Source organism: Falco rusticolus, chromosome 13, assembly GCF_015220075.1.
Source record: "Falco rusticolus isolate bFalRus1 chromosome 13, bFalRus1.pri, whole genome shotgun sequence".
Classification (NCBI taxonomy): Eukaryota; Metazoa; Chordata; class Aves; order Falconiformes; family Falconidae; genus Falco; species Falco rusticolus.
This window is the reverse complement of record NC_051199.1, coordinates 21,676,788-21,690,971: the sequence shown is the minus strand read 5'-3', so window position 1 is coordinate 21,690,971 and position 14,184 is coordinate 21,676,788. Positions and strand designations below refer to the sequence as shown.

General features: G+C 36.7%; 1 protein-coding gene across 3 annotated transcripts in view; it reads right to left on the bottom strand.

The window, feature by feature from the left end:
- The window catches only part of PEX5L (peroxisomal biogenesis factor 5 like), a 117,428-nt gene that overhangs the window by 16,489 nt on the left and 86,755 nt on the right, over window positions 1-14,184 (bottom strand). For 2 of the 3 annotated variants that reach the window (XM_037407532.1, XM_037407530.1), the window contains exons 2-6: window positions 14,012-14,123; window positions 11,956-12,165; window positions 10,711-10,834; window positions 9,449-9,545; window positions 3,235-3,330 (exon numbers count right to left, since the gene is read on the bottom strand). In XM_037407532.1, coding sequence (XP_037263429.1) covers window positions 3,235-3,330; window positions 9,449-9,545; window positions 10,711-10,834; window positions 11,956-12,165; window positions 14,012-14,123 — 639 coding nt within the window. The remainder of the gene's footprint in view (window positions 1-3,234; window positions 3,331-9,448; window positions 9,546-10,710; window positions 10,835-11,955; window positions 12,166-14,011; window positions 14,124-14,184) is intronic. The other variant, XM_037407533.1, reaches the window with a different exon arrangement.

The window sequence follows — 14,184 nt, the reverse complement described above, 5'->3', positions numbered from 1 at the left end:
AGAGTCCCAAATAAAATGCATCTGAATGACTCAGGTTCCTAGATTCCAGTTTAAAATGTAGTTCAGGCAGTCTTGGGGACATCTGAAAGGGATGTCAAAATAGTGAGATGGGAATACCATGGACAGATACAGAAAGGATTCTAACCGGTGTTCGTGGGAACCACAAAGCTGATGATTCCAGACTATGTTTTCCTAGGCTGAAATAAATTAATCCCATCTTCTTCCTACTATTGTCATATAGTTTAGCTGTAATATGTCCTGATGCTTCATAACAGTATATTATGCAGCAGATGGCTCATGTGACATGGTGTTGTAAATAAAATGATGCTGAGAAGAACAGCTCAGAACTTCTTTTGTGTAAACTCACAAAACTGTGTCATCTGCAGTTTAATCTCTACATCAGGGAAATGTGGAATAAGAAAATCTCAAAATTGTTTATTTCTATCTCTAAGACTTTTCTCAGTTGGAACGTTTTGCACTTCCTCGGTTTCATTTTTATTTATTCTAATTCATTACCAATAGGATGGTAGATAATAAACCAATCTTTTTAACAGAATATAGGTACAGGATGGATCTGAATCCCCATGCAGGCATTTAAAAAAATTCAGAAGTACCTATTTTTGATAAAACACAGCTAATTATTAGAAAGATTACATTAAAACATATTTGGAATGGCACTTGGAAATCATAAAGACTTTAGGCTATTTGTGCTTCCCTCACATGTATAGCAAAGGGATGAAGCAGAAATCAAATCCGATTTCCAGAATGACGGAAAAGGCAGTGAAGTCTGCAAGCAAGCAATCACTGCAAGTGAATCTGGACCCTATCTAATAAGAAAAAAAAGCTAATTTACTTACCTCTTTATTCTTAAAAGATTCCCCAATGACATAAACATCTTTAAACCTTCTTAAGAAAGAATTACCTCACAGATCTTCATTAATCTCGAAGTTTGACATCTTAAAACCATTCCCAAAGCTCTGAAGTGAATAATGGGTGGAGGATAAAGTTTTGTGTCTCCATTTACTGAATTGTTAATTAATTCCTTTCGAACTAGGCCACAAAGAACCTGAGATTTCCTTCCTTTTCTTGATCAGTTTTCTGGCTAATCTTACCACTTGGAGCTTTCCCAGTTGAGGAATATTACAGAAACATCCAAAGCCTAAAAAATGAATTTTTGAACTGTATCTATTCTCCGCTTAAGAAAGTGCTAATCTTTCTGAGATGGGCTGCAATTTATTTCGATCACTCTAGCTTTCTTACCGCTTCATTTTAGCTAGGATGAAAATTCAACTCTTTTCATATGCAAATGGAATAACTGCTCTATAAGGTCTTGAAGAGTCCTTTCCTTTACATTTAACTAGCTGGACCAAGTTTCTATTTTAAGCAGAAAGTATAATTTAAGACTGCCAGATACCCAGTTAGGGAAACATTTAATGAGATTCCTTTTAATAGCTGGTTTTGAGACTACAGTAAAGTATTTTAACAACCTGTCTTTGTTTCCTCAGAATGACCTTTTAACGTGCAGGGCTTTTTTTAACAATACATTCTCCTCCTTACTTTACTCTGTAAAGTAATCCAGTAGTGTCTTGTAATCTGTTGGCCTCAACTCATTCTTCTTCCTGCTGAATGTCTGGGAACTCTCCATCGCACGTGGTGTCTGGCAGTCACAAGAGTACTGACACCATTTGCTTAACCACTAACCATAATGCAGAGATGTTCATCATCAGATTCCCTGTGTCGCAATCACAGATCACAGCACGATATGACCCACCTTACGGATCAGTCTGCAGTGCAATTAGGAACAACTTGAGCATTTTAAGCAGTGGCAATTGGAAAGCAGGTCTCTCCTTCCCTGCCAGGAGCAAATGTGTACTATGTGCAACATCAAAAAATCTATTGTGTGTCACCAGCAGTTGTTTATAAAGAATCTATTTGATCAAGAAAAGCAATGCACTTAGAAAATACATTAAAAGTGCATTCAGTGTATCCTTTATAAAACAGCTAACTTACTGATTGTGTCCATTTTAGCCTTGTACACTGAGAAGAAATTGTGTGCAGTGAGATCCTAATGAAACCATGGTAGAAACCATGCAGTCTTACCTTAGTGTATCGTGAAAAAAAAAAAAACCAAATCACATTAATTTCTTAAATAAGAAATTCTGTTTCTAGATAGAAGCCAGCATATGATTTAGGCCTAGTTTTGTTTGTTATCAATCAAAATTAGTCTAGAACAGGTCAAATGCCAACATTGGAATTACAAGGAGTTCGAGGAGTATTAAAATACAGATGCTAAAATTTAAATCTAAATTCAAATATCCCTAAAGTGTTCTAGATTTCTGGGGCCAAATGAGACTGCAGTTCATTCTAGAAATAATCAGTTTTCAGGAGTCTGTTTCATAGCTTTATCCTTTCCACCCTAAAAACTCATTTCAGTGGCTGTTACATAATTCAGCCTGAATTCTTGCTTTTGGTAGGGTGCAGCTGTCTTGGCTTCTTGTGGCTGGTGATGGGATTTTGAAGGGTTACCAAATGAATCCCTGAGAAGATATGACGTTCAAGTTAGATGCTTAAGCGTAATTTTTTATTGGATTATGATAAAAAAACTGTATGCCATCTTGTTTCTAGACAGGGTCAGGATTTCAACTGCAACTAGTGTAGGGCTACACTCAAGAGGCATTTTTCATGTTGGAGAAGTAGTAATAAGTGAAAAAACCAGAAATGCAATAGGACAACTACCCAAATGCCTGCATCTTTTCAGACTAAATTGATTTGTCAGGAAATGCATGGTTGCTGCTATATGTGCAGTTATCCATTACAGCAGGCAATCATTCTATTTAACAATGATTCTGAATTCCAGTTTCACTGTGAACTGGTTTGTGTCTGAGCTTAAACAACTGATTGCACACATTCAGTTGCTGGGGAAAAATATCTTTCACTCTCACACTTTAACTTTGGAAGTTCTTACATTTATGGGGATTTTTTCTTGACCCACTTGCTATAGCAATAAAAATCACGCTTGAAAAGTTGGTTCTGTCTAATCTTCATTTATAGCTAAGGTTATTATTTGGGTTTTTTAAGAGAGAAACAACTCTCTTATGTGGGTAACTCCAGGAAACATATCTTTTATCTGCTTTGAATAATTCAGTTTTGACTTTCTCCTATATGTGTGCTGCAAGATGAATAAGAAATCTGTAGAACATGAACTGAAAATGAAAACAGTAAATGAAGCAATACCTCAACAGCTGCCTTTGCTCTTTCAAATTCCTCCTCCAAGGAGTGATTTCTAGAGAGAAGAGGCCCTCCCCAACGCTGCTCCTTAGTTGATCGTGCCTAAAAAATAAAAGAATAAATCAGAAAGGGATGATATACTCTCTTCCACATTTCTGAGTTATTTCCTTAATTGCCTAGAGCCCAAAGTGGCTTTTTTCTTGGGCAAAACTAGTTGTGTTCCAGCATGAATTCCTCATAATTCTCTTACAGTGTAGCAGAGATCATTCCTCATGGGAAACAGAGTAATTTATCTCTTTGAACTTTTCTTTTCACTCAAGATGTGTGAAAGATAAAGAGATATTCTAGGAAAGACAATGCAAGACTTGGTCTACAAAGGGAAGAGCTGACTGTTTTGTATAAGACTTTCACCTTAATTGTTCCTTCTACTGTATTATGACTGTGGCAACATATTCCACTCACTGTGCTCCAGGAAGAAAACTTCTCATTTTCCCTGGACATTTTGTAGTTTTCTTTCAGGTTCTGTTTGGGTTCACATTGAAGAGCCAGGTTTGCTATGGATTTCACTGGAAGGACAAATCCTTTTGACAATCAGCATTTCTCTCTTCTGTATCTTACTATCAGTCAATCCCATTGGAATTACAGAACAAGTTTCTCCCTGTTCTTTTATTATTTTTTTTTTCTTTTCCCACAAAAGGCATGGTACAAAACCAAATAGATTTCAATGATGGCACAGAAAAGCACAAAGTGCCCTAATCTCGCTAAACAGAGCTCTGACTGCTAATCCCTTCCCTCATGTTTGTCAAAGCTTAAACTCATTAGCCACTTGTCTGACCATGGTCCCAACTGCATTAATTTACGTGATTACATTTCTGATGACTGTACTTGTAATATTCAATTTCAACGAGCCACATTGCTAAAAGACTAATTTTGCTCAGACTCATTGGGCTCTATCTGCAAGTGCTGGAATGTGCACCGCTGGGGTGAAACAACCAACACATTCCTGAGTTTTCGTATGGGTAAATGTGCAATGTGTGGTCAAACAGGTATGTCTGTGTGTGTACACATGTGGGTTTTTACCTAAAAAGATGACATTCATTTGTCAATCTAGCCCTAAAGTTTCTGTTTTGTCCCTGAGTTTTTGGTCTTTCTGGTAGAGATTGATGAAAGAAATGTATATTGGGTTGATGATACACTTAGGTTTAGAAAAGAGTGATTCAGCACGTGGGAGTGGGGGGGGGAGGGGCACTGTGCGTTCTTCTGTGTTGGCTTCTGAACGTTGTTACAAGTGACAGGAAGCACAGAGCATGAGGGAAGGTCTACACTGAGCATCGTTGTTTCTGCTTTCACGTCTTCTACCTCTGGGCCATGTTGTTTGGTAAATATTTTTTTCTTCCGTGAGGCAGGAAGAGATTTCAGGTTGTCATTGAAAACATTCCAAAATCCAGTCCTATACACAAACCAGTTATTTTACTGATTAATAGAATTTAGGGCAGAATAGATAACTGGTTCAAATTGTCTGTCTATACATCACATGATGGTATTTGTCACTCAACGTGCACAGGATGAAACTGACATTCCACAGAGAAGAAATTGATGTTGTCTGGAATACATGTCTTTGAGGAAGGTGCTTGGGTTTAATTTGAAGTTATCAAGAGACCTTAATCTTATCACTTTGTTTGCAGAATTGTTTAATTGTCCTTCTTGTTTCTCTTATTAATTTTCATTTTGGTTTCCAACTATCATTTCTTATTCTCTTTCCAGTAGTTTAAAGCACTTTTTAGTACCCCTTATTTTCTCTACGGATACTGATGACTTCAATCAGATTTTAATTGTCTTTTAAATGATGTAAAGAGACTGAGATCTTAAATTTTCTCATTATGAGGCATTTTATTCAGATTTCAACCTTTTTTGTGTCTCTCTTTGACTCTCCCTCTTTGCTTTTTTTATAGCTTTATTTTTTCATAACCATACAAACAACAAAAGTGAACTCTATATTCCAGTATCTGTCTTGCCATTTCTCTATACAGCAATCAGGCGATCTCCTATCTCCCACTAATTATGTCTGCTTCTACACGCTCCTCTTGCCACAGTACTGCACAGGGAGCACTCATGTTGATATCCTCGTACACTCTGAGCCATGGATTCTTTTCAAATGGCCTTCCAGCGTAGTGTTGTAATTAGAGCCTGCGGCCTTGTTCTGACCGAAATGTATCATTTTTCTAGTGACTATGTTGGAACATGTATTTATACAGATGTCTTGGTCACTAGCTCACTTTCATGACTGCCTTATTCACATTTTTTTGCATTCCACTGTTGCATCATACACAAATTTTATCAGGAATGCTTGCATATTTTTTTTCAGATCAATAATACTGAAGATCATGGTTTCTCTTCGGAATCAGAGAAGAACTCCTATGTGATTACAATTCCTAGTAAATAATTAACGTTCTTGACATCTTAGGTTAGCCAGTTTTAATCTGTTTTAACAGCTGCTTTATTCATATTGTATGGTGCTAATTTAAAAATCAGAACATGGTATGTTAATTCAAACATCTTGCAGAATATCACACAGCAACATTTATCAACCTGACCTGTAATCTGATCAAAGAATTAAAGCTGGTTTTCTTGACACAAAACTCTGTTGATAGACATTAATTGTGTTCCTAGCCTTTTCATTATTTACGAGTTGGCTCTTGCAAACTCTTTGATTACTTCCACTTTTTAATCTTTTGTTTCCAGTGACTGCAATTTCCTTAGGTCAAGGACAATACTGTAAATAATGATGTTCAGGCTGAGTAGTGCTGCAGAAAGGGAAAGTGAGCTTGCTGGAGCAGTACAGAGGCGAGGAGGAAGAGGACAAGGAGCACAGAAGTCCTCTCCTCTGCCCCATGTCCGAGTATACTCATCGTCCGCGCATAATCCCTGCAGAAATGTACTTTCTCCTCCATTAAATGCACAGCCGGAAGTCAAAAAGTAATTAACAGAACCCACATAAGCTGCATTTGCATATCGACAATGCAGAGTCATGTTCTGAGTTGTGATACCCAGGAATGAAAGACCCCACATGTAACAAACACGCTGCCTTTCACTAGTGCAGGAAGAGAGGGGATGGGCATGGAGTGCCAGCATGGGAGAACTTCACACCTCCAGCTGGTGATGGGGTGTCTCCCATAAGGGGAGCCCAAGGTGGGGTATGGGTCAGGGTGGAATGGGTTCGTCTGAGGCATGGACACTCTGCACACACTGTGGTTTGATATGCTCACCACTCTACAATGGAGGTGCTGTAGCTGATCACTGGCTGCTGTCTTCAGGGACAAAATCTTCCATTCCAATGCATTTGCACACACTTTCCTGTGTTTGTAGTCTGCTTATGTGCTGTTGGACCTTAACTGTTGGTGAAAGGCTTAAATTGTAGTCTTAACTTTTGAGCAGGTCTTCAAGTAATGAGCTAAATCTGTCCCTTGTAACTCTTCATTTCATTAGAGTAACTGGCACATCCAAGGAGAGCTGGGGCCATTAGTCTTACTGTAGGTATTTGGGAGAAGTGAGGAATAGATTTTGCATTCTAAATATTGTTGCTGCAAACTGCAGATTTCTAAGGTTTACAGGCTTTTGTTATGTCTTTGTCTAAGAGTGCTGACATAAAAGAGTTGGATACAGTTGTTTAGCATGTCAGCGGTTTTGTGTATGCATTCTGGGTGGGCAATAAAATATCTAAAATGCCCAGGGAGGTATTTAGAGAGTTAAAACATGAGAACATTTTATGCATACATAACTGAACATATCTCTCTCTGCAGTTTGTAATTATAAGGGAAAAAATAAACCTTCAAAAAACCCCAAACACTGTAGGATATCTCAGTACTAATAAAAGTGTAACAAGGAACTTTCCCAAATGGTAGATAAAAGGAAGAACAAAGATACTTTGGGCCAATGCAGTTTAAGAGTTCATAATAGGTAACGTATGATGTGAGTATAACACTGAGAAGCAAGACAGCCACATTCAGTGGCAGCCACCATGCTATTGCCCGTTCCAGCCTTCAAACACATTTCTTCCTCATTAATTCAAAGCTTGCCTTTGTGCTTTTGTATTGGCATAAGTGCTGGTAAACACAGGATTTTGTTAAGAAGATTGCATAATTTTAATGAAAATATGACCTAGTTCCTTAGCATTTCACTTTGAGGAACTAAATCTAACATGTCAAAGATGAGTGATGAAGGTGATTGTCTGAGAAAGTGCTGATGGAAAACTGCAGTGATTTTGACAGGATTAAATCTGTAGGGTATGGCAGAATCCATTGCATATGCAAAGGTTACCCTTAAATGAGACAGACAAGATCTATAGAGGACAAAGTATGGAAAACATATGGTTTGATAAAAGCTCTAACGTGATTTCTTTTACATGCAGATTAAGAACTCCGTCAAGACAGATGAGCCTGTTTGTTGGGAACTGACAACTTTGACAGTCCATGTATAAGTGGGGTGAAGCAGGCAGTGAATGAAAATACCAAATTTCTAAGTAAACTACAGAGAACAAGAACACAATCTCACTTCAGGTAATTTCTCTGCACTAATTACTGGTTTAACAGCATTTCATGACTTGAATAGATCACAAGTTTGAAAAAAAAGCAGCTTATGATAAAAGAAAACAAAACAAGATATGAAATATACCAGAGCAACAGATAAGAATTTTATACTCTGCTTCTTTTTCAACTTGTTCAACTTCACACTTCGTTTTTATTTTGAAATACTGGTCATTTTACACAATAGTATGGAGCCTCCACTGACTGAGTTTATACTGAATTACAACTGAGGATTTTTGCTTCTGCAGTTATTCTAGTGGAAGATAAACAGGAAATAGACCATATAAAGTAAAGAAGTTATATACTAAATTTGTAACTGCTTTTACAGAAAGCCACAGCACTTACATTCTGTGACAGTCACTTGATTTATGCACATCTTGGTTAAGCACAAACTTGCTGGCATTTAGATCTATTAGGCTGAGGAACAGCCTCCTAAAAAGAGGTTAGGTGTACTTAAAGATAAGATCGATGAAGCATGTGAAAACACACTGCCCATCTCAAGTGGATGATATTATGCAACAGATCTTTTCCATTACTAAGATGTGTAAATATATTGCACAGAAAGAGAAGGTATCATGCATTACAACTAGTATTAGGCTTTCCAAAGTGGAAAAAAATCCTGTTTGTAATGCAGGGAAGTAAAGGAGACTTTTCTCCTAACCAAAGCACAGGAATGGGTCCTGATAACAGTTCTATTTCTGCAAAAACCAGTGCAGAGTCTCAGGAAATACTTTTGGCATTGTAGTATCTCATTTTTCTATTTTCAAATGAGGCTATTTTTTTCTATTAATTTCCAGATTTTCCATCTGACAGAAAGCTTTTGAAGTCCAGGCCTAAAAATAGCTGTGGAAGAGGAGAAAATTATTTTCAACTAAAAGTTAATCCACCAGTCAACTCTCTCTTCCCCCTACCAGTAGCATTGGCTGAACTTGCAATCATTCAGTTAAAAAATAAGAAGCAGGAAAGATGTATAAGCAACCTGATCTACGTGAATGCATATTGAAATGTATGCTTGTACATATATATGCATACGTACATATCTAAAACCATACAACTCAAGTAATAATTTCCACAAGGTCCTGTCCAATATACAATATGACAGTGGAACTGGGCAAATCTACAACCTTCAGCTCAGAGCCCTCCGTATTAGAGTTCCTTTTCCAGCAGAAAAAAGTCCTTTGACCACACTGCTCTCCCACCTGTGGAGATAAACTGCTAATGAACGTTGGTCTAATGATTCCTTCCTGTATTGTCAGCCATTTCCCAATTCCGGGGATTTCTGTTGTCCAAGAGACCTTGAGGACAGTTATATTGCAGGCAGAGTGAACCATTAGAAGTTTGAATTTCAGAACTGGAAGAAGGAAAAACCCATGACGCTATAAACTGTAGTTTCAAGTCTTTCTGTACAGGAAGGTGACAGTTCACTGCAGTATTAAACCCATGTTTGAGATGCTGGCATAGTTAAGTGATTTTCGTAACATAATTTGGAAGCTGTGTGAAGATTCATCTGTATGAATCTTTTAACTGATGATCCTGAAAATATCTCTTAAATAGTTCTTCCATTATGTGAACGGTCAGCCAGTGGGATAATTCATACTTGTCTTTTAATTATTAATAAATCTGCCAAGTCCTCTTACCTGTGTTGCAGGTGCAAGTTCTAATTCTGATGTTGAATCAGAGTCCAAGGCACTCTTGACATTAGTCAGCTCAGGCTGTGATCTGTTTTCTGTGGACCTAAAAATAATGCGTTTACATATTCATCACTGCACACTAAGACGTGCTGCCTTGTGTCTTTCAGGTTCAGAAGCACATACTGATTAACTAGGTTATTTCTTTTAACTGAATTGTTTAACTTGCAGTTGTCAAAAGTGCCTGGATCCTTCTCAGTGTTCCCACCCTTAAGCTTTTCAGTCGCATGCAGACAATAGCTAATACAACAGAACAGCATCAGGCCTGACTCACCAGTAGAACCCTGGGTATATACTGGTGTGAAACTAGTATAATGGAATGAAGGCTTTGCCTCTACCACTAGGCTTCTGTTTCATAGCCAGGCAAAATGAGGTTATGCAAGGATATCAGGCTGTACCTGCCATCAGTGTCTAAGAATCAAGCACCACATTACAGGGGTTCATCATGGCACATGTGCATTTTTGTGCTACAATACGCTAATATTCTTTCTCCCTAGAAAATGAAACCCTGAAGACCAAAATCAAGTTAACCGAGCAAAACTTGTGTAAAGCTCTAAGTTAATGAAACACCCAGATAAAGGGCAGGTTAGGATACAGGATAATATAATTTGGTCAGAAAACTGCTTATAATGTACGAAAATGCTAATTATGGTCATGCATAATGTAGTAAATGAGTGTTGCTTATGTATCAGGAAGGCAGAAGAATTAGTATACATGAACTGTTCCCAAAAGGCAAAGTCCAATTCTTCCCTCATTTACATCCCCTGCAATTTTAGTTGGGCTGTGTGAAAGATGTAATACTTGGCTTGGGTGTTTTATCTTGCCTCTTCCAGTTATACACAAAAATTCTGCCCTCTTGGTAGCAAAACCAAGATACACGGGATATCCAGTGACTGTCAGATCACTGCCACGTATCCTTTTTTAGTCATTTATCTCACGTTTATAGTTGGGTTTGGATCACTGCATGCATCTATAGAATTCTCACCAACTTTTATTTATTAATTGCACCTGCTACTTTTCACAACATTAAAAATTGCTGGCAAAATGTCATTTTGTAGTGCACTTGCTTATGATACATTGTCCAAAAAGTCTGCTTAAACACATTTAATGTAATCATAACAGATTCAATAATACGACTTGTTATGGAGTATTTCTGTGACTTAGGAAAGCTGGACTGGAAATATTTTTGTAAGGAAAGCAAAAAGTTGTACCATAAAAGCTCTTTTGATGGAGCTCTAGATGATGATGTTCGCTCTGCCGAAGGGTGGACCTTGCTACTCCTGTCTCCGTGAAAACTGACATCATCCCATTTCTCTAGCTGTGTCTGAATATCAACTGAAATATAAGAAAAGAAAATACAAATCTTCTAAAGAAACTACTGCAGAAATTTTTATCTCCTCTATTAAATGTATGTTATAGAGAAAATGGTGCCACTGAAGACTGGTTTAGCTAAGGTCCAATATATAGAAATCTTTCTGGCTGATATTCTGTGAAAATAGTTGGGAATTCACAACACTTTTCTAAATCTATTACCATTCATGGTCAGAATGTTAGTGGAACTCGATTTAAAATCAGTGATTTGTATGTAATTTAGATCTGTTTATGAAATTATGCTAACTACTTGATAGTTTGGGATATTTTTAATTTCCTAATTGTAGTCAAATGGTAAAAATAAAACTTCTTTTAGTGAATATCGTTTAAAAATTACTATGTAGGCAACTGATATTATTCAGTCATATGCTGGACTTGCTTTGCAATACTCAGATGTTCAGCTCCTATTTGAAGATGAAGTTCTCTAAAAGAATTTCTGTACTGATGAATGGAAAATTTGCTACCTTGGTGCAAATTACATTTACCTTGCAAATTTCTCAGTTGCAGTGCAAGTAATTTAGTCTGGATGGAACTAAATTAAATTCACCTTTTCTAAAGCTTATCTATAGATCATGCTTGGCAGGATATTGAGTTGTGTTTGGGATTTTTTTTTCAATCTGTATAAATATAGTTCTTTTGTCAAGAATGGATTTTTTTTCTTTGTATGCATAGATACAGCAGTATTTACAAATGCAATGTGTATTTCTGACACCTGCATTCTGAAAAGAACATCCAGTATGGGCTGCCTCTGGTTTCTGTCCTTTACCAATTTCTCATCATACCCCTGTAGATTTTTCTACCACTTTACTCACCCTGCCTAAATTCTTTTTTGAAAGAATCCTTTCAAAACTTTATTTGCACATTTAGTGACAGCTTAATAGGTATAATGGCAAAGGCAAAATGTGTTCACAGTGTTTCAAGTTTAAAGTGCTTCAAGTAGTTTATAATGTGAAACAATGGTTACTCTCTCTGCTAAAATACGATGCAACAAAAATTCTGATGTTGCTTATTATTTTTTGATAGTAGCAAGGAGAAACTTGTGCTAAGAAGGCTATGCAGCACTGAGAAAATAGCTACACTCTTACCTAAATCTAGTGAAGACTTGTCTGCAACTCTGACAGTCTGGACTTTCTGCTCAGTATCCACACTGATAAGGTCAGAATTGTCTGTCTTCTTTCTGTGGGTTGAAGCTTTTAAGCCTTCACTTCTTGATGGATTCTCTGATTTCTTTGCTTTGTTTTGGGTTTGTAAGACAGGTTCACTAAGATCCAAGAGATCCAGACCTGTTGATAATACTTAGAGACAAAATGTTAGAATTCAATGTTATTTTAATTCAAATAGCTCACTTTTAGAAAATTTGGGTTAATTGGACAAAAAAGTTACTATTGTGTTGGCATTTGACTAGAGTAGGTGTATATTTCCTGGCTAAAGATGATAACCAGCATATTGAAGTATGACTAGGGATTTCAGGTGCTAAACTGGATGCAGTTTTAAAAAGCTTGATTTGCATAAAAGGCTTCTCCTCTGAAAATCTTAAAGACATCTTAGGTCTTAAGTTTATGGCCTTACGTAAGATTTTCTTATGTTGAGAGGGTTCCCTGTACAATTAGGCTTTTAGATAAGATTTGGTTTAATCTTACGATTTATCAAGTACTGGTAACAGCTGTTTAGGGCACAACTGTTGTGCCACATGGCATTACGGAGAAAGCTGTAGTAGTGGACTTCTTGGGTTATAAAGGAATAATAGTGTGTTTAGTAATGGTTTCTACCATTGTTGCTCTTTGTCTTTTGGGGTATAAATATTGAATATCATTATAAATTCTGCTGCTATTTTTATTAAGGACTACATCAGTATGAAAGGCATATTCAGTCTCAGCTCTTCATTTAGAAGTTCCTTAAAAAGTAACATTTAAAATTCTTTAGCACATAAAAGACAGAAAAACTTCTTTATCCTTGTTTTATAGGGCAGGTGATTTTGACAGATCAGTTTGTATTATCTCTTGCAGTGCTTTACCTGTGTTCTTGGTAAATCACTGCATTTCATCAATCTTCATAGAATAAAAATATTGTATTTTGTTATTACATAAATCTAATTACCCCCCTCCCCCACAATCTGATAGATATTCCAGGCAGATATAGGATCTACAGATACTTACCTTTTTACAACAAACACCACTCTTAAACAACCTGAAATATTTCTATTCATGCCTGTAGTATCTCTGACTATATATATAACAGGAAAAAATATCATTTACAATTGTTATTTAATTCAGTGTTCCAGTTTTTGTTATTAGAACTTGCATTTGCTTTAGACACATTAATTAGATGTGAGGGTAATCACCCAGCTGTCAATTATTCATTTAATAGTTTGCATGTATATAGATTTTAATTAAATAGCTTCTAACAAGCTAAGTCGTTTTAGGAGATAGCAATAGAACATAGTAGTGCTATGCTGATTTTATTTTATTGCAATTGATCTGCTCAACTGCTTTGATTACCTTTGCACAAATACCGAATAGGAGGAGGCCAATTTCTAAAAACACTTCCAAAGGACGGTATACTTCAAATACAATTCAGTATAATTCAAAAGGCTTTCATTCACTCTTACTTTTTATTATCTGCTTTACCATCTCATCACAACACAAAGGAGCTAAAAAATGTGTTAGATCCTTTCACTAATAAAGAATCCAAATTCAGCCTGAATAAACTGTTTTGATCTCTCTTCCCTTTTCTCTGACATCCCACCCAAGGTTTTATTAAAGAAAACCTTTCTACAGTAGGAATGAGTTTGGTAAAACCAGACAAAACTTGGCTTTTCCATAGGTTAAAATTTTGCCAAAACAAAGATTGAGATTGGTCAAACTGATATGTACTTCCTTTTGAGCTTAAACAAGTTCCCTTTAATTCAGCCCCAGAGATCTACTGGAGTACTTGTGATCTGGATCACAGCAGATTTGCCCTCAAACGTAATGAACAAAGGTTCTATAATAGATCAGGCAACTATAATTTAGTATCAGCTCATAATTTTGTGTAAAGAGTAACAAATCAAGAAACAACTTGATAAGAATGTATTGTAATTAAGATAAAACTAAAATTCTCTCTCTCTTTCTCTAGTGAGGGATAGTAAAGAATTTTGTTTACCTGCAGTATTTGATGTTACAGGCCTTGCAACAGCTTCTGGTTTAGTTTCACAGAGAAAGTCGTCAATGGAAGGGCTCAGAAGGGGTCTGCTTTCTTGCTGCTCATTCACCAGCTAGCAACAAAAAACCCCAGGGTCACAGAGTGTTGTTGGGATGCAGAATTTAAAGAAATAA